Here is a 27,566-nt window from a genome sequence, read left to right as displayed (position 1 = left end):
ATATGAAGATAAAGAAATTATAACCTTTATATTCATTTAGTGTTGAAAAATCAAAAAGAAGAATAATACTTGCCAGACTTTTTATATCTGCTATGCACTTGAAAGTTCAGCTGTTTCCTTCATCTGACGTCTCCCAGCTTATCTGATTTTTTTCTTTTTATATGGAATATTTGCGTTTGCGGTGCCTCCGCTTGCTGTCATGGTCACCACTGATAAGAACCTTATTAATACTCGAAGTCAGTTAGGCTAAACAGCAGTTGGTTTCTAACTATGACGCTGAGCTTTTCATACATAATTATATATCTTTGTCTGTCATGTCTTGTCGTGGCAGGACAAAATGATGGAAAGACTGGCAGAGAACAGAAATATGACTTCCAGTCAACCCTAAAAGCGCATCGAAAGGGGGAAACGGCGAAAGAGTTTGTCCACAAAGACACGACAGCAGAAACGGAAGTGGAATACGTGGCAGCAACATTACAATATGCCCCGTATGATGACCCCTCTGCGGGAGGTCTAGCTGTACCGGAGGAAAATGCGAGAGTATTTATTCAGTATGCTGGAGAGGCCAAAGACATGGCAAGTACTCTTTTACTTTCTCTATTATGCAAGATGAATCTGCCTTTTGTTATCATTGATATTGTTGTTACGGAAACCTTAGCTGATCGGTTATTTGTTCGTAAAATTTTGGTCAGTATGATTTGCTAGTAATATGCTAACGGTACTCCCCGCCTTCAAAATGTAAATTAATAGAGGACAGCCTCTAACAGTTTTACATAAAGGGAAGAGAGAATATTTTTGATGTTATAACTATTATAGAAGCATATCAAACTATTTTATGAACGTTTGCTCTCTGGGTCCATAGTGTTTTCCTTACCAAATGAAGGAAAGATTAGGTTTAAGAGGGCTTCACAACTTTCTATACTTCTATAAAATAAGTGTTCTTTTATAGTATTGTTATTTTTATGTATGCCCCTGTATATTATCGGAGTTCTATAAATTTGAAATTGAAAATTGCCACAATGTCTTTGAGACGCTTTCAATTTATGTAAATATTTAACGCTTGCGTGTTATTTCTTTCGACATAACTTCCTTAACCATCAAGAAGTTCATGATGTACCATTGATGGTCTTTTACTCTACTTTCATTAAAACTTTTGCCACTTGTTAATCACTTTGGATTTTCGTGTCTTTGATCGCAATTTCCAACTTCCGTTGATTTTGTTATACAAATAAAACTCTCAGCTTGGTTGATTATGTTATAAATTCCAGGTTTCACCAATGATATATTTTTGCTGGTATCGATGCTGGAAGATGAAAGATATTTCTAACTATGGCTATTTTGGTAAATTTATCTTCAAAGATTTCATATAAAGGAAAACGGAATTAGGGAAACTTTTGGAGGGTAGCCAGAATTGAGATATCTGAAGTTAGTCTCCATATTTATCTTTTTTTTTTATATTTGACCCAGGGCGCCCAAATCATCGTGTTCCCAGAAGGTGGCTTAACCAGCCTGAGCCCCTATTTGGCCTGGGACGCTTTTCTGGCTCAAACTCAGGTCGTTCCGAACCCAGAAGACAAAGAAGTACCCTGTGAATACGGCGACGTCAAGAATTCGAGCAAAGTAAGACGTTTTGTTTGTTTGGAAAGTTATGCAGACGTTCATTGCAAATGCAAATCGCTTATTTTTCCTCACGTGATATTCGAACGTTGATATTGTAACCGGTAATTGGCAATAATGTTTCACTGGTTCTCGAAGATTCTCAGACTGACTTTGCACGAATATAAATTTTTTCCTGCCGGTGAGTTCGTACGTACTCTGGAAGTATAGAGTCATATCTTTCCTCTAATAGAGAGATAGAATTAAAGTATTCAGATTTACCTGTGTTTGCATGCAATCATCTTATGAGAGGGACTTGACACAAACCTGTCGATCAGATGCAGGAGTCCCTTATGATACTTAATTTCTTCTTGTGATTGCTTGTACATACAGAGGCGTGAATTTCTGTTTGCTGTAGTGTTTAATTAATTAATTTTTATGGATTTTTCAGTACTTGAAAATGTCTGGTTTCTTACTGAGCTTTCAGTACGATTAAAAATACTTATTTTTTTTACTTTTCCGTCATGTTATTTGATTCACTGTTCGTCAAGTAGGAGTTACGGGAAACAGTACTTAAGATAGTCCCGTTCTTCATGTTTTGAAATATTTACGGGAAAATTTTGGAAATTTTCCGCAGTAGTTCAAGAATAAAAGTATGGAACATAATGTTAATTAGTAGCTGTGTTTTGAGGTTTTGTTACGGGCAGTTACGTTTCAGGTTAGTTTTTCCTTCCTCCCGTCCCCTGTTCTCTTCATACTTCTTCATACGACTTCTACTTCATTGATTATTCTCATTACCATTACTCCATTTTTATCATGCACAAGGCGACATGAAGACGTAGTCGAGCCTTCACCGAGCCGAAGTCTCATAGAGGAGAAAAACATGTAAAGGCACATGATTAATTGAACTTTATGGGAAAGCTAGTCTTGTTCTTAAAGAAGTGGGGATTAAATTAAAAGAATGCTGACTTGTCATATGAACTGACATAACATAAAATGGAGGCTTCATGTATTACAATACTTAGACAGCATTATCTAAACAGTTAAAAGCATCAATAGAAATTATAAGCTAAGGAATGAGAATTAAATATTAGCAAGGAAAAATTTTTTAGTCTTTTCTGAAGCATTCAGTGCGACATAATACGATTTTTTCTCCAGAAAGAACATCGAAAATGATACAGATACAATGTATATCAAACACTGAACTTTACTTTGGGAAACCGAAACTTTCACTTGTTTGTAGGAGCGAAAAATTCTCTGGGCTTGACGCAGTGGCATATAACAAATTTACAACAATGAATCACTAAATAAAATTTTATTTATATATAATCCTATTGGCCATGCTTAGCTTCATATGAATGAAAATTCACAATTAGATAACGAACAGATTTCAGAAATGATTTCGATGCATAGATATTTTCAGAAGCCGCCGATTGCTTTCGAGACTTAATCCTGCGTCTATGGTAAATGTTGGTTAGAGTGTTGCAATACTAAATGGACAGAATTTAGTTAGCCTGGAGACCATTAATATACAAAGAGCAGGAACGCTTGTATGATAAAGATCAGTAGCGCTGCGTCTTAGTGGGTCAGTGCTCATTTCTTGCCACTATATCTATTCTATCTTATCATTCCCATTAAAGATCATAAAAGAACTCAGCTGTGCAGCGATGGAAAAGGGCATATACCTCGTGGTGGACCTTGTCGAACAGTCAAACTGTTCTGAGATTGCCTTTGGTGAAGATCTCGCACTTAGCCAGAATGGCGATGTGTCCGGTGCACCCCCTGGCTGCATATTCTACAATACCCAGGTAGTTTTCGACGATGCCGGAGCTGTTGTGGCCAGGTAATGAAAAAGTGCAAATGACGCGATCTCTTAGTCAACTGTGATTCGTTTTGAATTATCAGTTTTCATTTATGATCTGTTTATTTTCTTGTTTCCATATGTCTTCTTGTTGTCTATTCATAAACCTGGAAATTACTAATTTCATTCACGTTCATGGGAAGTTACTGGAAAAATCTGCATAAAACAGTGTGCAGTAGCACAGAGTGTCCAATGTAGGTCAATGTACTGACAATTAAGGAAAAGACCCCATTGAGTTTCTCAATCGACATCATTTACTTTCGTGAGATGAATGCTACAGAGGTCTTCTGACCTAATCCTTTATCATTGTGGTTGATTGCGTTATCACAAGAAAGGTTTCCTAGCTGGTGATTCATTTCGATATCATTTCCTTTCAATTTACAAGTGGTGCTTTAAGAAAAATAGTGTAACTATTAATAAGAATGAATGAGTACATCTAAGGGGTTTTGCAATTTACCTCAATGCTGATATAAACTGTTGCTCATGTTTATATATAAATGTATTATTGTAACGTTTGTGGCCATACTTTCATTAATTTTTCATTGTATTACAGTTTGACTTTCACAGTTTGTTTACTTATTTATTTACAGATAGTCCTGTTTCCACTTTTAATGGTTCAAATAAAGCGAGTATCAAGACTTCTGTTTATTTCGTTGAATAATTTTTTTTTACTTTTAAAAATCATGTTTCATTGCATTGTACTGCATACTGTTTACTCGAAATTTGATGCTGAGACCATAACTTGATTAGAGAGAGAGAGAGAGAGAGAGAGAGAGAGAGAGAGAGAGAGAGAGAGAGAGAGAGAGAGAGAATTATCTTGAAGATCGCCAAGATGTAGGATACAGTGTTCATGTACGTCTCAGGTACCGAAAGAAACACCTATATACGGAAGCCGTGTTCACCGCAGGAACAGATCCCGACTCAGCTGCTACCTTCGAGACCTCGTTTGGTGTAACATTTACGTTGTTGGTGAGAACTGGGAATACTTCATCTTGATTTTACCTAGTAAATAAAATGAAATACTTTCTGAAATATTAAGTATGGGTGACAAATACACTCTCCTTATCGCATATTTTATTATATACATATATATATATATATATATATATATATATATATATATATATATATATATTTATATATATTATATATATATATATATATTATTATATATATATATATATATATATATATATATATATATATATATATATATATATATATATATTATATATATATATATATATATATATATATATCTGGATATACTCATATGTACATTTAGGTAATTTAATTAGAAAATAGAATTATCCATAAGAAATATTCAGGAAGTCTTCTATAATATATTAAACTCCATAGACGTAAGCATGCCCATTTCTCATCAGTTCAGAATTAGACATGGTTATTTCTCCAGATTTGTTTTGATATACTCTTCGAAACTCCAGCTGTTAGCAACATCTACAACCTAGGAATACGAGATGTCATTACCAGTTCAGGATGGTTGGATGAACTCCCATCCAGATATCAGGTATGTATCAATACATATATATATATATATATATAATATATATATATATATATATATTATATATATATATATTTTTTTATAAATATTACTGCTGTCCGCCCTCGATGTATTTAGGTGTAGGAATATTAGTCCGATTGACCTTGACAGAGAACATCTCTGACTGTAGGCTAGGCAATTTAAAAATAACAATCAGGCCAGTAGACAAATGGCGCCGCATAGGCTGGAAAGTTTGTAAACAAAATATGCTAGGGCAGGGACCACAAGCCTCAGAGAGGGTTTACGCTCAATGACCCCTAGTTATGGTGGCCCTTAAGCTTTATTCTATGCATTCGACGATGCCTTTGTCAAGGTCGGAAGTATAAGCCCTCACCTGGAAGAAGCAGGTCGGGTCAGAGAGATCCCAGCGGTCACGGAACCAGGGTGACGTTGCGTGCGTTCGAACGATATTCTTTGTTCTTTATTACTTTTTCTCCTACGTCTATCTTAATTAGTGAATTGGGAAGACTGCCAGAATACGACTCCTGAGGTCCCTCGTTTTGTTCAACATTCACGGTAAGTCCGATTCTTGTTCTCGATTGACTAGTTTTTTCTGTATTTCACATTTTTTTCTTTGTTTTCTTCCTTCAGCCACCACTTAGGGTATATGTGTTTACGAAGTCTAGATTAAGCCTAATTATTATATTGTGAGCTTCAACCCCGTTATTCCAGTAAAATACCTAGGATTTAGGTAAGCAAAATCAGGTTAAATCTTGATGCTTTGTATGCCTCAAGCGTCCGAATGTTTGGAAGAACCGTTGCGTTTAAAATCAAATTCATCTCAAATATTCTTTGTTAAGGTTAATAACCCTTAACTGGCGACCTTTGGCTAATTAACGACTGTCTTTGAGGTTAACTTTTGGCTTCAAGTGGCAGGTTACGTGTAATCTTGGTTTGCAGGGCCGTAAAAATTACGTAAATTGAATAATACATGATCAACCAAGACCCTCACACGTAACATTGGCGACCTTGCGTAGAATCTAAAGTACATTTTAGAGAAAGAATCTGGAGAAAAGGAAATTAAATTACATTAATTCAAAAAAAAAAAAAATAAAAGTCAGATATCGAACTCCATTTCATTCTTCCAAACAAGGAACGAGGCATAATAATAAGCAGTAAAGAGAATAGTTATAACAAGTGTAGTGAGAATTAGCGTAGGTAAAGGGTGCGTCGAGAGCAGAGAGTCATAATTTATAACGTCTAAGACAAGGACATTACCGTGTTCGGATCGTGAGTCAAGTCGTTCAAGTAACGAATTCAAAGGCCGAATCGCGGAGCCCAGTTTCATGTACACAAAGTAATATACTAATCGCGTCGGCAATTCCGATCGTTATTGTTTGCATATAGCGGGAATCATTCAAAACCGTGTCAGTGAAGTAGCAAACGAACTGAAATAGTAATTTTACAATAAAGGTACCGTTCAACAACGTAAATTTACGCAGGCAGGCTAGCATTTCTCTTTTCATTCTTTGTTTAATGTCCGGGTGAGAATACGATAACAAAAGACACAAAGTTGTTTGGTAATTTAGTTTTCCATCCGTAACGTAAAACGCTATGCATGATTGGTATATTTAAAGTAAAATCTGGATACCTGCATTTGTTGCGTTGTTTTTGAATTTGTTTGAAAAAGAAAATACCCGCCATCTTGGATTCCTCCGCCGTGTTCGCGCGGTTGTTTTGAAATTGTTCGAACTGTTTGTGAGAGAACGGCCATTTTGGTGTTCCTTCACGCCCGAGGTTGTTTTTGAAATTTAGGCCTAACGGGACCTTTTCCGCCATCTCAAAGACCTTGTTATTGTGACTGTCGTGACCAGACTCTGCCCGAGCCACTTTTGGGGTTATATTTTTTTTTTTTTTTTTCAGCTGAACCCACCTCCTAATATCTTAGCTAGGAAAAACCAAAAGATAATTTAGGCAGGGAAAGATAGGCCTTAGTTAGGAGTAATAATAACAAGTTCCTATACGAATACCTGTTATAAAAATCATATAAAGAGAATTTAAAATTTTACGATAAACTTTTTTGTGACGTCGGCTCCCAGGAAAATTAAGATAATAAAGCCATCCCTAAGGAAGCCAAGACGACGCATCTATATCATTTTATTAAGATCCATGCCATTGTGCATGTATAAAATCTTTGTTTACATGTTCTCAAGCAGCAAGAAATTCGCTGATTGAAAATCTCTCTCTCTCTCTCTCTCTCTCTCTCTCTCTCTCTCTCTCTCTCTCTCTCTTCTCGTCATTCAAGTAAGCATTCCTAACCTAAGTGTACGTGACCCTCTTCAAAGAAAGAACGGCCGACACTAGGCTAATTAATTCGAATACTTTAACCAAATAAAAGAAACACCTCTGTCCCACAATAGATGAGGACAAGTTAAGAGTAATTACGATACAGTGATAAACTGTCGGTCACGAGTGAGGCCTGCTATCCAGACCGAAGCAAACAGTAGTTTTCACCCTCTGAAAAAGAAGGCCAGCACTGGGGCCGGTACTGGGACCAGCCACTCACGAGGATCTTAAAAAAAAAAAATAAATAAATAAAAAAAAAAAAAAAAAAACCCAAATTCACTTTATTCCACAGTGCCAATAATTTGCAGCACTGTCATCACTTGAATAGCTTACTTCTCTCTCTCTCTCTCTCTTTACTTTTACCTTCCCTTTCTCTCTCATTCGATTGTTGCACTCTGCAGGGGTGTAGAGTGCCTTTCCTCCCATATAGCCTAGTTGGACTCCAGTAGAGGGTCCCTAGGAACACATTGGCACCATAAGTGCCACTAAAAGAAAACAAAGGGAACACAGAAGAGAAGGTTCTTCTGGGACCTAACCTGCACCAGTGCCTAGGGATACTGAGTGCCACCAGTGTGACCTGTACACGGCACACCCAAACTACAGTGCCACCTTTTGAAAGGGTGCCACGTCATTGAAGAGACACTTCCTCGCTGCCCAAGTACGCCCAGTCGACCCGGTTAGACGCCCTTCCCCACCAGAACCATGGCAGCAGAGCATTATAAAACCTTCCTGGGGCTGGGGACGGCGGCAGGTCTCACTGGCTCGGAACTTACCACCTGGGTTAAGGAGCAAGTGGACGACTTGGCCAAGCGGGAGAAGGAAGAAAGAAGAAGAGCAGAGAAGTATGAAGCCGAGCAGAGGAAGTATGAAGAAGAACGAAGGGTGTATGAAGCCGAGCAAAGGCAATATGAAGAGGAAAGAGAAGAAAGAAGGAGACAGCATGAGTTAGCCTGCAAGGAAACTGAGTTAGCCCTAAAGGAGAAGGAGCTCGAGCTTGAGAGAGCGAAAATGGAGAATGCCGAAGCTATGGCTAGCCATCAAGCCTCCAGTCCTACACCTGCTGCATCAAACGCTCCAATTTCGAGCATCAATTCCCTAGTCCCCAAGTGGACTGAGGACGAGCCAGAAGCATGGCTGGAGGAGATCGAGGCTCTTTTCGATAACTACAGCACCACGGAGACGGAGAGAGCCTTAATACTAGCCAAGCATATGGAGGGAAAAGCCAAGGCAGCGCTTCGCTCACTGGAGAAGAGCCAGAGAGGCAACATGGCGGAAGTTCGTAGAGTCATTACCAAGGCCTACGAGATAACCCCAGAAAAATGGAGACAACGGTTCCGAGGTCTTGCCAAGGAAGTCGGCTGGTCTTGGACGGAATGGGCATGTCACAAAACCCAGTCCGACGCGCTGGTTCCGACTCCTTGGCCTGCACGACGTTTGAGGATCTCTTCAATCGGACCATGCTAGAAGACCTTTTCCAATGTGTGCCAGGGCCCTTGCAGTATATCTTAACGATAAACAGCCCTCCACACTTATGGAAGCTTGTCGCATGGCTGATTCGTGGAAACCTTCAATCAGTCGCATAGCACCTCTCAGAAGCGAATCATCCCTCCGGCCTACCTCTCGAACTCCACTCGCCCGAAGAATGGACTGCCTAGCAAGACCCTATGCAACTATTGCAAGAAGGGGGCCACGCTGAAGCTGAGTGCCGATACAAACTCGGCACTAATAAGCAGCCTAACCCTACCAGCCAGAACTCCGCTCCCGATTCATCCGCTCAGCCCTCTCCTCCAACAGTTACTGCAGGCCACAGAGCCCATCCAAAAGGCCCGTGCAGATCCTGTGGGGCTGCTAGCCACTACAATGCTGGATCTCCGGCCTGTCCACATCATGTCCCCACCACCAAATTTGTCAACCTAATCAGCACTTCATTTTCTGCTGCTGGTCCGCACCGGATCCTTTACCCCGAGAGACTGGAAACCCAGTTCATCTCGGTGGCCCCTCTTCAGAGCACTAGCCTGCCAGTGACCCTTCCGGTCACAGTAGACACTGCGGCAGACATTAGCCTGATCACTAGGGCCCAAGTGCCAGCCGGTGCCATGGTTGACGAAGAAACCCGGTGGGAAATGAAGTGGATAGAGGGCCACACCATTACCGTTCCTACGGTCCAACTCCAGGTAATGACACCTTGGGGCACGATACCCCACCGCCTTGGCGTGGTAGGTGGAATTCGGCCCGGAGTGGTCTTCTTGTTGGGTCGGGATCTTCTCTGCGGAAGCCCGTCACCAACGCCACTCCGCAGCCACGTTACCTCCTCCACGGAGGCCCCAGTTGTAACTCCCAAAAATGACAAACCTCCACCTTCCGCCCACCAAAGTGGTCCGCGGAAGGGGCGCAACCCAACCTATTTCAGGCCTAGCCCTCTCCAATCGCGAAGGGCTGGCCCACCAAGAGGTCCTCCCCCTCCGCGAAGAGAGATTCAGGAGGAGCAGTACCGCTGCAGGACGTGCAAGCGGGCAGACCACTCCACAAATTGGGAGGGCTGCCCAAACAAGCAACGCCCAGCGGACGCCCCGAACAAAACTCAGGAGAGGCTACGATCTCCCTGCTGGGGCAGGAATCTCTGCCGCAGCCAACCACAAGTCGTCCGCGAGGTATTGCACCTCCGGACCCCTCATCAGGCATGCCTGACCCTCAACTGCTGCCAGTGCCACTTGCGAGCACTGAGAGCAGTGCCAGACTCCGTCCGTCCCGGACGTTGAGCTACCAATGGAAAAGGCCCTATGCCGGGTCTAAATCATGAGGCTTAATCCTCCTCCGGGAGATTTAGGATTCCCCATGCAGTTGATCATCGCGACTGCAGAGCCTCCAGCACCCGAAACTTCTTTGCAAGATTCTTCTTTGCAAATTTGACTCCAGGGGATGAACCCTGGAGGATCGAAATGGTACCCCTTCCTTGGAAGACCAGGAACTGGCATCCTCGGACGCAGAAGTCGAGATCGCTCTCGCCCGGTTGTCGCAGCAGCCGGAGTAGGAGTCCTCCCGCAGCTTTTGCAGTTGCCCTGACTTCGCGCCCGCTAGCCCTTCTGGCCTGTCCCCGGAGTCGGTGCTCTCATCACCTGCTAGGCCAGCTACTGATAGGCCTTGGAGGAAACCGAAGAAGAAGAAGAAGAAGGGGCGGAAGAGAGCCCAGTAGTTGCCGAGCTATACGCTCATCCTGGCACTAGTGCCCTCTCGGCACAGTGCCCTAACATCTAAGAGTGATCCTGGCCCCTTGCCCAGAGAAGGTAGCCAGTGTGATCTCTTCCTTTATTTGTGCATAGCCTAGGCCACCTTAAAGTACGGTACATCAATTTAGTAACCTTGTTCCTTCCACTTACCACCGAGCCGCAGTAATCATGTAAGTAGCATAACTAATTTCAGTAATCTTAACTATTGTGAAACGAGCCACGATGCTCGTGACACGCATGGCCTAAGACCTCAGTGAGGCACCCATTTATCATATGAGGCAACCCTCATGAATTAACTAGTAAATTTTAATTGTATTAAACATAAACCATGTTGTAATTTAGTTAGAATATTAACTCTTATGTTGGTGCTACGGTCGGGTTAGGATAGGTTAGGCTAGGAATATCATAGAATGTACCACTAGGCTAGGTCTAAAACACATCTTGATTGTAGGAGGTAGCCTATAATAACCGTGAGCACCTTCCAGTACTATTAGAATTAGGTAAAGTAGTGAATATAGCTCATATCCTATCTAGGGTTAGGTAGTTCTGTAGCTAGGTAGGCTAACCAGGACTAATCTGCTCAGGGGAAGGAGAGTAACCTATGAGAGGCGAACAGCTTGTTTAGTATAGACCTTCACGCCCGAAAAGGGAGTGAAGGCCCTCTTAAGGGGGAGCTTTTATAAATATTACTGCTGTTCGCCCTCGATGTATTTTAGGTGTAGGAATATTAGTCCGATTGACCTCAACAGAGAACATCTCTGCCCGTTGGAGCCGGGATAGGTTAGGCCTTTTAAAAATAACAATCACCTTAAAAGTAGACAAATGGCGCCTTTTTTCCTGTCTCATAGGCTGGAAAGTTTGTAAACAAAATATGCTAGGGCATTAGGGACCTAAGCCTCAGAGAACAGGGTTTACGCTCAATGACCCCAGTTATGGTGGCCTCCTTAAGCTTTATTCTATGCATTCGACGATGCCTTTGTCAAGGTCGGATTGCCCGAGGGTGGTATAAGCCCTCACCTGGCGGGAACGAAGCGAGGTCGGGTCAGAGAGATCCCAGCGGTCACGGAACCAGGGTGACGTTTTCGTGCGTCCACCCAAACGATATTCTTTGTTCTTTATTACTTTTTCTCCTACGTCTATCTTAATTAGTGAATTGGGAAGACTGCCAGAATACGACTCCTGAGGTCCCTCGTTTGCGCAGTTTGGAAGAACTTGCATTCACGGTAAGTCCGATTCTTGTTGAAGCTTCTGGCGATTGACTAGTACTTTTCTGTATTTCACATTTTTTCTTTGTTTTCTTCCTTCAGCCACCACTTAGGTATATGTGTTTACAAAGTCTAGATTAAGCCTAATTATTATATTGTTAGCTTCAACCCGTTATTCCAGTAAAATACCTAGGATTTAGGTAAGCAAAATCAGGTTAAATCTCGATGCTTTGTATGCCTCGCGTCCGAATGTTTGGAAGAACCGTTATATTTAAAATCAAATTCATCTCAAATATTCTTTGTTAAGGTTAATAACCCTTAACTGGCGACCTTTGGCTAATTAACGACTGTCTTTGAGGTTAACTTTTGGCTTCAAGTGGCAGGTTCCGTGTAAGCTTGGTTTGCAGTTCAGTAAAAATTACTTAAATTGAATAACACATGATCAACCAAGACCTCTACAACATAACAATAGGAATATATATATATATACCAGTATCATATATATATATATATATATATATATATATATATATATATATATATATATATGTATATATATATATATATATATATATATATATATATATATATATATATATAATATACATACACACATATGTATATATATTAATAATATATATATATATATATATATATATATATATATATATATATATTGTTCACGTAATGCAACCATAGGTTACTGGGAAATTATTAGCCCACTAACATATCCCCTGCCGCTCTATGTGCATCACAAGTGACAAAAGGCAATCAAGAGCAATTATTTGAAAAACAATGATTGTTTTTATTGCAACGACTTATGCACAAAATTATGTCAACTTTCTTCCTTTCAGCTCCCCAGATCTGGAAGGGTTTTAGTCAAGGAAACAATGTAAATCTCGTTGCGTCCAACATATATAACCCTCCAGATGGGCAATTAGGGGCAGGAATCTTCAGAAGTGTGTATTCTGAACCTGACTATTATACCTACGATACTTCGTCAGGCAACAAGCTTATAGTGGGAAAAGTGAAAACGAGGTCGGCTGCGCCATCTGCAAAAAGGCATCAACCAGGTGACTCTGAAGTTTTCAATTATAAAGCTTTTGACGATTTGCCTCTGTTGGGCCCAACACAGATGGATGAGAGACAAACAAATGCAATGGAGTTGATGATGAATGGTAAAAAGATGCGTAAACAAAATACAAACCAGAACTTGAACTTAAATATTTGCATGAGGACCTCAGCCGTTACAATAACGTCATCTTAGAGAGAACCTCCCCAGGTGACTTTGCTTTCCAGGAGCTTTGCCATGAGGACAACTTGTGCTGCAATGTGACTTACGAATACCCTGCTGAAGAACCTGAAGATATTGTTTACATGCTCATCGCCTACAGCGGTATAGTAAAAAAAGGCGAAGGCCGCTATTCCCTGTACGTGCAGGTCTGCGGGGTAGTACTTTGCCTCAATGAAACCATTGACAGTTGTAGCCATTTTGATGAAGCATACGTTCCTGACTCAGCATTCAGAGCATATTCACTTTCTGGAACATTCAGTGACCGTTATGTTTATCCATCCGTTTTTACTGACGCCTTGCAGCTTTTCAGTGCTGAAAAATGGAACTATACACTCAGTGAATCTCCAGACCATTATCACGCGATCATACATCTTCACGAGGAAGTGAATGACCTCTCCATGTTGAGTCTGTTTAGCAGGTGGTTCTCCAGGGACCCAAACCACTGAAATTTCATGAACAGCCTGATAAGATGAACATTTCTTTTAGTTAGAATTGTTTTTATTGTCAGTGGTGTTAAAGTAAGGATATTCGCGACTTTGTTTTAAAACTATTCTACATTTGATTATGGTGAGTTATGCATTAAAAATTTAAAAATGAGCAGTATTATTATTTGCCTTACTTTTAGACCTATATTTTCGTGCGCAGTGCTTAGAATATATTATTTTGCTATAAATAATTGCTAAAAAAAAATAGCGATTTAATATTCTACTTTCAAATGATGTAAGCACTCTCACAAATGTATACATCTTTATACCACATATTTTAAACAATGAATAATAAGAGATGGAGAAGGATATTGGTATATCATATGGAATGAGTATTAGATATAGTTTACATTTTCCAAATTGGGTTTAAAGTTGATGGGTAACGAACACAAATACAAAACTCAGGATAAAGGCCACGCAAAGCATTTCAACAAATCCTATTAAGAACTGATTCTAAGAGGACAGGTTGGATAGAGTCGCGGTTGTGGATAGATAGTAAACAAAATTATATTGAGCCTAACAGTTTGAATATAAGTACAAATCTCGGAAAAAGTTGACAATCAGGGAAAATCCAAATTAAAAATGAACTTAAAGATAAATGTAGAATAAAGCAATATGGCTCACGTGTCAAATGGACTCTCTCTCTCTCTCTCTCTCTCTCTCTCTCTCTCTCTCTCTCTCTCTCTCTCTCTCTCTCTCTCTCTCTCTTACGTTTCGTTACCTCGCCCCTAATCCTCTCATCAGCCCCGTACCCTCTAGCAGTGCTGAAATGGTCAGAGTCTTTACATGCCGTGCTTGTCAACTTTAGCAATATATTTGCAACACCGTTTTAGTAGTATCAAGGTGCGGACGGATTTATGAGTTCATATCTGTTGTTAGGCGTTTGTGTATGTTAATAGATTGTTGCCGGACTGCGTATTCATTCGCAAACTGGCATGTACCCGACGTTCGTTCATGAGTTCAGTTAGGGATGTATATATATATAATATATAATATATATATATATTATATATATATATATATATATATATATATATATATACATATATGTATATATATATATATATATATATATATATATATATATATATATATATATATATATATATATATATATATATATATATATATATATATATATATATATATATATATATATATATATATATATATATATATATATATATATTTATTATGATTACAGATATTCTCCGCTTCATCTCTTTGAGTAATTAAGATAGGGGCTAGAATCCTATGCTTTGGGGGCTAGCCAGCCACACCCTAACTATAGAGAAGCGAGAGGGCCCTTTTTAGACGTGTCAGTCAAAAAAAGGTTCAGGTTGAAAGTTAGATTAGTCACTGTTGAAAGAAACATACCAGATTTTAATCCTTTTTTCAATTAGACTCCTACTGTGTGAGCTTTTGTACCGGCCTCTCGATGCATCTATTTTGAAGAAACAGCGTCTGCCAACAGGCGGAAACCACAGTGATGTGAGCAGGTCAAGACCTGCTTGCCCTCCCAGTCTTTTGCTCCGTCTCAGTGAGAACAGTTTCGCTGTCAATCATTCGCCCTGCCACATGCCCGACCGGGCCCGTGTCCTCCATGGCACTCTTTCTGTGAACTGGAACCTTAATCAGGCTACAAGCAGCCAGCCCACAAGCGGGTTCATGAGGGCCAAAGAAGACATTTTAAGTCATCCAGCCTCTATTGCAAAGTGCACTTGCAAAGGCAATCCATGGTACGTCTTTTTGGGCATAAAAGTTACCAGTTTTCTGATCCTTATCCTGAATCTCCTATTTCCTCTCCTCATTTCCTCTCTCTAGGAAAGGATCCTTGATATCTCGTTTCCTAAAGTACTTCCCGGTTTGAACTGAATTTGTGAATTAATCATCCCTTGCTTGCAGTTACCTTTAAATCACTCTTCCCATGTGATTATAATTGCCTCTGAGAGAACCGCATTTCCAACAAGCTTTATCTGCGATTATTCTATTTGCAGACACGTGGCATGTTGTTCACCCTCGTATTCCTGCCATCCGTCTTGCCTAGAGATGCCCCACTGCAGCACTATTCAGTTGTAGCAGTAATTATCCTAATTGAGAGTTGGATCAGTATTCTATTAATTGAAGTGCCTACGTTGTGTACAATAAAGTAGAATCTTGTATTGATCAGAAATTTCAGTTGGCGACCTACCATTAGTTTTATATGTAATTTTGTATCTTTCATGTATTATTTGGTATTTACAACTGACCACGGTGATGTGTTGTTCAAGGCTTATCTTAGTAATTACTTAATTAAAGTAACACACCAAGTCAGAACGTAACAGCGATGACCTCACCAGGATCTTGCAGTCGACTAGCAACTAGCAATTACTACAAGCTAAGACTATTATGAATTATTCGAACCTGAAAAACAAATCATTTGATTTTTTAACAAAATCTCCAAGGCAAGCTTGGTAAGGAATGAGGTAAAGTGCTGTAAAATCTCAGTGTTTTTTTTATTAAAGTGTGATAGATAGCAAATTAGTGACTAAATGCATGTTGAAAAGACTTTTGTGATAGGAAATGAATTCAAAGTGAAAGGTGAAAGTGAAAAATGCAGGCAGCGCCAAAAAATTCTTAAGTTGGTGAGCGCAAACTATAGAGACTGCAAACTTACCCAGCATTAAAGAGACGATGTCTTGTTCAAGACATTTGGATTGCAGGGTGTGAGTTAGTTATTTAGCAAGGGATTTGTCTTGCATGTGGCAATATTGCATGATTAGTTCAGTTAGGAGTCATCTTATTGCATGTATCAGGAGAAAGAGTGCCCAACTTATTCTCAGATAGGTCACGTGGAATTTTATTTATCCACGAAGCTTAGAAATACCAGCACTGAAGTTAAAAATAAATTTTTGTATTTAAAGTTCTTAAACACAATGTTACATTTGCTGACCACCAGTGAATAGGGTTACTTGCGTGTCGCATAAGGCAAAGTGATAAACCTGTTTTGTTCCCTTTAGTTTTGCTGAAGTGAATCAAGACCAGGGAAACAGTTATAGTTGTTTAATGGAGTGATGCCCTTTTTCTCTAGTATATTTCTTGTTTAACTGTTACTACCTCACAAATATCTTGATAAACTTAGTTTGATTTTTCAAGTGATAAGTAATTCTCTTCATCTTTCTTTCTCCCAAAACCTTCTAATTATCGATTTGTTACTTTCCACTAATCTAATGACCTAGAAATGCTCTCATACATTTTTTTGAATTATGCCAACTGCGTACTATTCCTTTATTGAATCTCTGTTTCCCTCCTTATAAACTTTACTCCCTGGTTCACCTCATCTGCCCAATCATTTCAATATTCAACAAAATACTGTAACACAACTCTCACATCTACATATTCTCCTTGATGGATCATCAACACCCTTCACACTGCATCTCAGTTAAACTCATCTAAACCCTCCCCTGGAACAATTACTTAACTCTCAAATTTCTCTCCCTAGTTTCATAAGATGCTCTTAACCCTGGGGTTTCCTCTTCTGTATCAAATCCTCTCTCCTGTGATCTATCTGATTTTCTCGATTGGTTTTCGTAGTATGCTCAATATCATGCCCTTATAACTAACTTCTATTGCATCTCCTTCATACAAAGGAATAAATATTCCTTTCAGGTTTCCTTTGGAGCCTTCCTCACACGTTTTACTAATTTCAAACACACATTCACCCACACACACACACACACACACACACACATATATATATATATATATATATATATATATATATATATATATATATATATATATATATATATATATATATATATATATATATATATATATATGTGTGTGTGTGTGTTTTTGTTTGGTTTTTGTTTGTTGTGAGTTACATTAGATTACATATCTCGTCAGCATTCGCATTTTACCTAAATGTTTAAGGTGGTAGATATCTGCTTCCTCTGAAGGGGATGTGTTACTTCCACATTCCTCAGTGATGCTGCCGGGACTCATAATTTTCACCTTTGGTTAAAATATAACTGCATATCAAAGAGCAGACTATTCAAGAAATGTGAGTCACTGGTTTTCAAATGGTTTTTAAGGTTGCGATTATCGTTTAGTTTACAATATTTTAATCATTCCTTTTCTATTGACATTATTACTAAAATTATAAGTAATGTTCTACGTTTACGATGAAGACTTTGTCTTCTGCACAATTTCGAGCTATCATATTTAACTAATTATACTAACTATCAGTAATTTTATTACACATTCGTATGAATCAAGCCAAAAAGTCCATGAACTTGCTAATATGATAAGAAAATTTAGAAATATCCTCTAAAAAATTAATACAATCCAGTAAAAATGAACATGTAAATAAACACAAAAAGACTACTCTTTCTAGGAAGGCATGGTAAATTCCAACAAACTAAGCTTTTAATATAAGCATTGTCATGTTAGTGAACTTATATGAGATTACTTCTGCACTGAATGTCAACAGTGCACCAGTAACATCAACTTATGCAAAATATTAATGCAACAATAACTGTGCCAGATGAAACAGTGGTCAAATATATTTGTTCATTGGCAAAAGACATTACAAACATTTTGCATTTTCTCTATTGAAAATACGAACTTGTTTAAAAAAGGAAAATTATCATAATGACGATGAATTACTTATGCACATGAAGAACTACATTGCAGTTCCTGAAAACGATGACAACATTTTAAAAAATTTCATTTGTACCTGTACATCTTTCACGCTAATTGCATTAGAGTAGATTTTTTCATACAATATCAAATCAAAGAATTGCAGAATTACTGAACCTTCTTGTTCACAGAGGCCTTTTTCTCCCTTCCATACAAAGACGAGGGATCGGGAATGATATAAGAGAGTAACTGTGGAAAATTGAAAAAAGAAAATGTTTGTATATTTTGTATGATGAATTTTTAAAGAAAATATATCCATTTAATTCTAGCAAGAATACATAGGAAATTCAAAATCTCAGAACTTTAAACGAAACAATGCTAGTTATATAATAATTCTACCAAATTAGAAAAGAGAAATAACGTCTTTTCAAGAAAATACAGACAAATTACTATTTGTTTTTTTTACCTGTAACTCCACGGATATTTATGGCGGAAATGTTTTTTAACTGTTGGAATAATAAAAACTTATATACGGTACTGTATATGCAGTTTATATTGAAGTTAATGGCATTGTTCGCAGATACTATCTTTTTATCAAGACTTTGAATCAGTCTTTACTGCATTCTTTATCTCTTCAGGCAAGCTTCTCAGCAATAAGGAATAATTATTCAAGATTCCTGCCGCTTACTTTTTTTAGTCGATAGATGGTTTCCCCACCTTTCGGCAGCGTCTTCAGGACTGGATTACCGATTCGTATACAAGGTTTATATTGCTGCATGAGGACTTTTGAATTTTAATTAAACATAACGTCATTGGAATGCTGAATTTCTATAGATCGGCAGGTCTCATTCTCTTGCTGGTGGTCTGGGCGGCAGTATGGGCATTCCTGGTGCTCATTAGGACATGTCCTATGCTGCGGCTTGCAGTAAAGGGCGTGGGCAATGGTGTGAATCCCTTCTCTGACCGATAATCTTGATTTGCTCTATGGTCGGCATTCGTGTCCAGGGGTGTTCTGTCTCCCTTCAGATTTTCATTGATGTCCTATGGTCTCCTTGAAGAAGGGAGGACGACATCTGTGCTCCTCTGTATATCAATGCAAGCCGTTGATGATTTATACTTACAGCTTCTGCTATTTTCAATGTGTAGAACCGGGCTTCTCTATGCATGGTCTCTGTGCATTCTAACAATTCTTCTAGTGTCAGTTTACGGTTGTGGTCTTCTACATAGTCTTAAAGTATTGCACACTGGTTATGGTGAACTTGCAATCACCTGCATAGACTGGTAATGGTGCGACCTATGTAGTAGTTGCTAGGGGCTTGACATGTCCCTTCAGTGCATTTAAATTTGTATACTACGTTGGTCAACTCCCACATCTTTCTATGGGGAGCTGTGCTATTCCACATTACAAGGGTGCTGACTAGGTTCGGGCAGCAGAAGACAGGTAAAAAATACACTTGCCAGGATTTGTAGGTGTACCGCTGGTAACTATCCTCTTCATGGCCTTTACCTCATCCTTGAACTAGCTTTGATATGCAGATTTGTAATACAATATAGAAATAATCTTGAATAATTAATCTATATTCCATTCGACAAGGAGCAGAAAACTTCTTGGGTCATACCATGTGTAAATATTTCTTATCCTTTAAACTAATATTTTAAGAGAGGTTTAATACAAGATATAAATAATTCAATATATTTAATTAAATAACCCAGTAAACTGTTGTGAGTCACACCTTGCTACATAACAGTTTTTGTGGAAAAACAATATATGAAGATAAAGAAATTACAACTTTATATTCATTTAATGTTGAAAAATTCAAAAAGAATAATAATACTTGTCAGACTTTTTATATCTACTATGTACTTGAAAGTTCAGCTGTTTCCTTCATCTGACGTCTCCCAGCTTATCTGATTTTTTCTTTTTATATGGAATATTTGCGTTTGCTCTGGCCCCGCTTGCTGTCATGGTCACCACTGATAAGAACCTTATTAATACTCGAAGTCAGTTAGGCTAAACAGCAGTTGGTTTCTAACTATGACGCTGAGCTTTTCATACATAATTATATATCTTTGTCTGTCATGTCTTGTCGTGGCAGGACAAGATGATGGAAAGACTGGCAGAGAACAGAAATATGACTTCCAGTCAACCCTAAAAGCGCATCGAAAGGGGGAAACGGCGAAAGAGTTTGTCCACAAAGACACGACAGCTGAAACGGAAGTGGAATACGTGGCAGCAGCATTGCAATATGCCCCGTATGATGATCTCTCTGCGGGAGGTCTAGCTGTACTGGAGGAAAATGCAAGAGTATTTATTCAGTATGCTGGAGAGGCCAAAGACAATGCAAGTACTCTTTTACTTTCTCTGTTATGTAAGATGAATCTGCCTTTTGTTATCATTGATATTGTTGTTACGGAAGCCTTAGTTGATCGGATCCCACAAGTTATTTATTCGTTAAATTTTTGTCAGTATGATTTGCTAGTAATATGCTAACGGTTCCCCCCGCCTTCAAAATATAAATAAATCGAAGACAGATTCTAACAATTTTGCATAAAGGGAAGAGATAATATTTTCGATGTTACAACTGTTACAGAAACATATCCAACTATTTTTATGAACGTTTGCTCTCTGGGTCCATAGTATTTTCCTTCCCAAATGAAGGAGAGATTAAGTTTAAGAGGGCTTCACATCTTTCTATACTTCTATAAAATCAATGTTCTTTTAGAGTATTGTTATTTTTATGTATGTCCCTGTATATTATCGGAGTTCTATGAATTTGAAATTGAAAATTTTCACAAAATCTTTGAGACCCTTTCAATTCATGTAAATATTTAACGCTTGCGTGTTATTTCTTTCAAAATAACTTTCTTAACTACGAAGACGTTCATGATGTACCATTGATATAATTTTACTCTACTTTTATTGAAACTATTGCCACTTATTAATTACTTTGGATTTTCGTGTCTTTGATTGCAATTCCCAACTTGCGTTGATTATGTTATAAATTCCAGGTTTTACCTTTGATGTATTTTGCTGGTATCGATGCTGGAAAATGAAAGATATTTCTAACTATGGCTATTTTGGTAAAATTATCTTCAAAGATTTCATATAAAGGAAAACAGAATTAGGGAAACTTTTGGAGGGTAGCCTGAATTGAGATATCTAAAGTTAGTCTCTACATTTATCTTTTTTTTTTTTTTTTTTTTTGACCCAGGGCGCCCAAATCATCGTGTTTCCAGAACATGGCTTAACCAGCCTGAGTCACTATTTGACCTGGGACACTTTTCTGACTCAAACACAGGTCGTTCCGAATCCAGAGGACAAGGAGGTACCCTGTGAGTACGGCGACGTCAAGAATTCGAACAAAGTAAGGCGTTTTGATTGTTTGGAAAGTTTTGCAGACGTTCATTGCAAATGCAAATCGCTTATTTTTCCTCACGTGACATTCGAACGTTGATATTGTAATCGGTAATTAACAATAATGTTTCGCTGGTTCTCGAAGATTCTCAGACTGACTTTGCACGGAGATAATTTTTTTCCAGCCGGTATGAGTTCGTACCTACGCTGGAAGTATAGAAGCATTTCTTTCCTTTAATAGAGAGATAGGATTAAAGTACTCAGATTTATCTGTGTTTACAGGCAATCATCTTGTGATTACTTGTACATACAGAGGCGTGAATTTCTGTTTGTTGTAGTGTTTAATTAATTCATCTTTATGGATTTTTCAGTACTTGGAAATGTCTGGTTTCTTACTGAGCTTTCAATACGATTAAAAATTCTTATTTTTTCCTACTTTTCCGCCACGCTATTTGATTCACTGTTCGTCGAGTAGGAGTTATGGGAAACAGTACTTAAGATAGTCCCATTCTTCATGCTTTGAAATATTTATGGGAAAATTTTTGAAATTTTCCGCAGTAGCTCAAGAATAAAAGTATGGAACATACTGTTAATTAGTAGCTGTGTTTTAAGGTTTTGTTACGGGCAGTTACGTTTCAGGTTAGTTTTTCCTTCCTCCCGTCCCCTGTTCTCTTCATACTTCTTCATACGACTTCTACTTCATTGATTATTCTCATTACCATTACTCCATTTTTATCATGCACAAGGCAGCATGAAGGACGTAGTCGAGCCTTCACCCAGCCGAAGACTCATAGAGGAGAAAATCATGTAAAGGCACATGATTAATTGAACTTGATGGGAAAGCTAGAGTCCTGATCCTAAAGAAGTGGGGATTAAATTAAAAGAGTGCTGACTTGTCATATGAAGTGACATAGCATAAAATGGAGGGTTCATGTATTACAATTTTATCTGAAAGACAAACAATATTTAGACAGCATTATCTAAACAATAGTTAAAAGCGTTAATAGAAATTATAAGCTAAGGAATGAGAATTAAAAATTAACAGGGAATAATATTTTAGTCTTTTCTGAAGCATTCAGTGCGACAAAATACGATTTTTTTCTCCAGAAAGAACATCGAAAATGATACAGATACAATGTACATTAAACACTGAACTTTACTTTGGGAAATCGAAACTTTCACTTTTTTGCAGGAGCGAAAAATTCCCTGGGCTTGGCGCAGTGGCATATAACAAATTCATAACAATGAAACACTAAATAATATTTTATTTATATAAACTTATTGGCCATGCTTAGCTTCATATGAATAAAAATTCACAACCAAATAACGAATAGATTTCAGAAATCATTTCGATATGTAAGATATTTTCAGAAGCCGCCGATTGCTTTCGAGACTTAACACCTAGCTAGTACCAGTGTGCTTTATTAAGCTTTGATCTTTATTAAACATAATTTCTGAAGCGTTTTTGATATGTTTGATTACCTGTTGCTAGATTATTTGATTTTTTATATTTTCATGGAATGTACAGGGATGACTCCCTAGGGAGTCAATGGGACGTCAGGGTATAAGGAATAAATGAAAATGATAAATTTCAGACTTATTATATTTGAATGCTTTTTATACACAGTTTTATTGATATAAGCATGACGAAAAGTAATTTTCTTTGAATTACTATCATATGAACACATACATGTACAATCATGCGTGCAAGTGCAGCTGTACAGCATGCACTAATGCAAAGATAGCAAGTAAACAAATGGAACCCAATCTAAATAGAGCAAAGGTGAAATTATAATTTTCCCACTTAAATTCAGAGTGCGATGTCAATAATCAACAATATATTGTTTATATCGATACCCCTAAGTCCCATTGACTCCATCGGGAGTTGCTACGGAAAAATAATCTGAATAAAATCAGCTAATACGTAAACAATTGCAATACATATTTTTTTTGGGAGGAAAATATGTATTCTATTTAATTTAGAGGGTAATGAATGTGTAAGGTGACATTTACTATTTTATAAAAATGAAATAGTGTGTAAATATGCAAAATCACTGGAAGTTCAAGTCAAGAAAAGCGATGAAATTTTAGAAAATCATCATTTTGCTTCCTAGACACGTAGTTTTTATCGATACCTGTTTCTTAAAACAATTTGAAGTTAAAATAATGTTGTAGGTAATTTATAAAGAATATTTTAAAACAACTCCTCAGGGAGTAAATGGAACCGTCTGGGTTCCTGTGTCTATGGTAAATATTGGTTGAAATGTTGCAATACTAAATGGACAGAATTCCGTTAGCCTGGATAGCTCGTACTTCCCAGTTCTTAAAACGAGTCATGGTCACTGTATACATTCAGTTATGCGTATGCATATGTACTCATACACGTATACAAATACAACTGCAGACATACCATATACTTCGTATTTCAGCGGGCATCATCCCCACCTCAGAAGGAACTGTCGAGGTCTGTATATATATATATATATATATATATATATATATATATATATATATATATATATATATATATATATATATATATATATATATATATATATATATATGTGTGTGTGTGTGTGTGTGTGTCTGTGTGTGTACATGTACATGTGTGTTGGTAGTAGAAAAAATGGAGGACTATAGATAGGTAATAAGACTGCATGATTCATAAGTGTTAGGAGTAGGAGCGTAAGACTTAGAAGGTGCTGGTTAGTTGGAGTAAACAGGTAATGGAACGGGAGACCATTAATATAGAAAGAACAGGAACGCTTGTATGATACAGATCAGTAGCTCTGCGTCTTAGTGGGTCAGTGCTCATTTCTTGCCAGTATATCTATTCTATCTTATCATTCCCATTAAAGATCATGAAAGAACTCAGTTGTGCAGCGATGGAAAGGGCATATACCTCGTGGTGGACCTTGCGGAACAGTCAAACTGCTCTGAGATTGCCTTTGGTGAAGAAGATCCCCCATTTAGCCAGAATGGCGATGTGTCCGGTGCACCCCCTGGCTGCATATTCTACAATACCCAGGTAGTTTTCGACGATGCCGGAGCTGTTGTGGCCAGGTAATGGAAAAGTGCAAATGATGTGATCTCTTAGTCAACTTGATTCGTTTTGAATTATTAATTTTCATTTATGATCTGATTATTTTCTTATTTTCATATGTCTTTTTATTGTCTATTCATAAACCTGGAAATTACTCATTTCATTCACGTGCATGGGAAGTTCTGCATAAAACAGTGTGCAGCAGCACAGAGTGTCCAATGTACAGTAGGTCAATGTAACTGACACTTAAGGAAAAGGCCACATTGAGTTTCTCAATCGACATCATTTACTTTCGTGAGATGATTGCTACAGGGTCTTCTGACTTAATCCTTGGTCATTGTGGTTGATTGCGTTATCGCAAGAAAGGTTTCCTAGCTGGTGATTCATTTAGATATTATTTCCTTTCAATTTAAAAGTGGTGCTTTAAGAAGAATAGCGTGACTATTACTAAGAACGAATGAGTGTATCTAAGGGGTTTTGCAATTTACTTCAGTGCTGATATAGACTGTTGCTCATGTTACTGTAACGTCTGTGGGCCATACTTTCATTAATTTTTCATTGTATTACAGTTTGACTTTAATAGTTTGTTTACTTATTTACAGATAGTCCTATTTCCACTTTTAATGGTTCAAATAAAGCGAGTATTAAGACGTCTGTTTATTTCGTTGAATCATTTTTTTTTACTTTTAGGAATTACATTTCCTTCCATTGTACTGCTCACTGGTTACTCGAAATTTGATTATTAATTTGATGCTGAGACCATTACTTGAGTAGAGAGAGAGAAATTAGCTTGAAGATAACCAAGCATATCAGTGTAGGCTACAGTGTCCATGTACGTCTCAGGTACCGAAAGAAGCACCTGTTCACAGTGCACCTGTTCACCCCTGGAACAGATCCCGATTCAACTGCTATCTTCGAGACCTCGTTTGGTGTAACATTTACGTTGTTGGTGAGAACTGGGAACATTTCATCTTGATTTTTACCTAGTAAATAAAATTAAATACATTCTGAAATATTAAGTATGCGTGACAAATACACTTTCTTTATCGCATATTTTATATATATATATATATATATATATATATATATATATATATAAATATATATATATATATATATATATATATATATATATATATATACATAGTATATATATATAAATTTATGTGTGTATATGTTGTATACATATATATGTATATATATTATATATATACATATATCTCTGTATATATGTATATATTTTAATTAAAACAGAATTTTCCGTAAGAAATATTCAGGAAGTCTTCTATAATATATTAAACTCCATAGACGTAAGCGTGCGCATTTCTCATGCAAGTTCAGAATTAGACATGGTTATCCCTTCAGATTTGTTTTGATATACTCTACGAAACTCCAGCTGTTAGCAACATCTACAACCTAGGAATACGAGATGTCCTTCTGAGTACAGCTTGGTTTGATGAACTCCCATCTCTTACAGGTATGTATCATATATATATATATATATATATATATATATATATATATATATATATATATATAATGTATATATATACATATATATTTATATATATATATATATATATATATATATATATATATATATACATATATATATATTATATATTTATATATATATATATATATATATATATATATATTTATATATAGTACATGTAATATATATATATATATATAGGCTACTGTATATGAAATATATTTACATGTAATGCACCTATAGGCTACTAACATATCCCTTGCCCTTGCCGCTCTATGTGCATCACAAGTGACAAAAGGCAGTCAAGAGCAATTATTTGAAAAACAATGATTGTTTATATTGCAGCGACTTATGCAGAAAATTTATCAACTTTCTTCCTTTCAGCTCCCCAGATCTGGAAGGGTTTCAGTCAAGGAAACAATGTAAATCTCGTTGCGTCCAACATATATGACCCTCCAGTTGGGAGTTTAGGGGCAGGAATCTTCAGAAGTGTGTATTCTGAACCTGACTATTATACCTACGATACTTCGTCAGGCAACACGCTTATAGTGGGAAAAGTGAAAACGAAGTTGGCTGCGCCATCTGCAAAAAGGCATCAGCCAGGTGCCTCTGAAGTTTTCAATTATAAGGATTTTGACGATTTGCCTCTGTTGGCCCCAGCACAGGTGGATAAGAGACAAACAAATGTAATGGAGTTGAAGATGAATGGTAAAAAGATACATAAGCAAAATACAAACCAGAACATGGAAATTAAATATTTGCATGAGGACCTCAGCCGTTACAATAACGTCATCTTAGAGAGAATCTCCCCAGGTGACTTTGCTATACAGCAGCTATGCCATGAGGACGACTTGTGCTGCAATCTGATTTACGAATACCCTGCTGAAGAACCTGAAGATATTGTTTACATGCTCATCGCCTACAGCGGGATAGTAGAAAAAGGCGGAGGCCTATATCTCCAGTATGTGCAGGTCTGCGGGGTAGTACTTTGCCTCAATGAAACCATTGACAGTTGTGGCCACTTTGAGGAAGCATACGTTCCTGACTCAGCATTCAGAGCATATTCACTTTCTGGAACATTCAGTGAACGTTATGTTTATCCATCCGTTTTTACTGACACCTTGCAGCTTTTCAGTCCTGAAAAATGGAACTATACACTCAGCGAATCGCCAGACCATTACCACGCAATCATACATCTTCACGAGGAAGTGAACGACCTCTCCATGTTGAATCTGTATAGCAGGTGGTTCTCCAGGGACCCAGACCACTGAAATTTCATGAACAGCCTGATAAGATGAAAATTTCTTTTAGTTAGAATTACTTTTATTGTCAGTGGTGTTAAAGTAAGGACATTAGCCACTTTCTTTTGAAACTATTCTACATTTGATTATGATGAGTCATGAATTAAAAATAAAAAAAAATCATCAGTATTATTATTTGCCTTACATTTAGACCAACATTCTCGTGCGCAATGCTTGGAATATATTGTTTTGCTATAAATAATTGCTAAAAAAAAAACAGCGATTTAATAT

At 37.6% G+C, this 27,566-nt stretch overlaps 1 protein-coding gene across 1 annotated transcript; it reads left to right on the top strand.

Moving 5' to 3' along the window:
• Window positions 1–235: 235 nt before the first annotated feature.
• LOC136851905 (pantetheinase-like) lies at window positions 236–27,492 on the top strand. Its single transcript, XM_067126261.1, has 6 exons — window positions 236–576; window positions 1,468–1,620; window positions 3,237–3,439; window positions 4,321–4,426; window positions 25,905–26,016; window positions 26,419–27,492. Exons 1-6 carry the CDS (start codon window positions 271–273, stop codon window positions 27,303–27,305), a joined length of 1,767 nt encoding a protein of 588 aa, XP_066982362.1. The 5' UTR covers window positions 236–270; the 3' UTR covers window positions 27,306–27,492.
• The last annotated feature ends 74 nt before the right edge of the window (window positions 27,493–27,566 follow it).

Source organism: Macrobrachium rosenbergii, chromosome 24 (assembly GCF_040412425.1).
Source record: "Macrobrachium rosenbergii isolate ZJJX-2024 chromosome 24, ASM4041242v1, whole genome shotgun sequence".
NCBI classification, from domain to species: domain Eukaryota; kingdom Metazoa; phylum Arthropoda; class Malacostraca; order Decapoda; family Palaemonidae; genus Macrobrachium; species Macrobrachium rosenbergii.
The sequence above is the reverse complement of the archived record's forward strand: the minus strand, read 5'-3'. Positions and strand labels throughout refer to the sequence as shown.

What these genes read in the sequence shown, in the direction of transcription:
- LOC136851905 (XM_067126261.1), top strand. Translation starts at nt 271, where the DNA reads ATGACGCTGAGCTTTTCATACATAATTATATATCTTTGTCTGTCATGT. An exon ending in ACGTCAAGAATTCGAGCAAA is followed by an intron (nt 1,621 to 3,236) that starts GTAAGACGTTTT and finishes TTCCCATTAAAG; the next exon opens with ATCATAAAAGAACTCAGCTG. An exon ending in GTGTAACATTTACGTTGTTG is followed by an intron (nt 4,427 to 25,904) that starts GTGAGAACTGGG and finishes TTATCCCTTCAG; the next exon opens with ATTTGTTTTGATATACTCTA.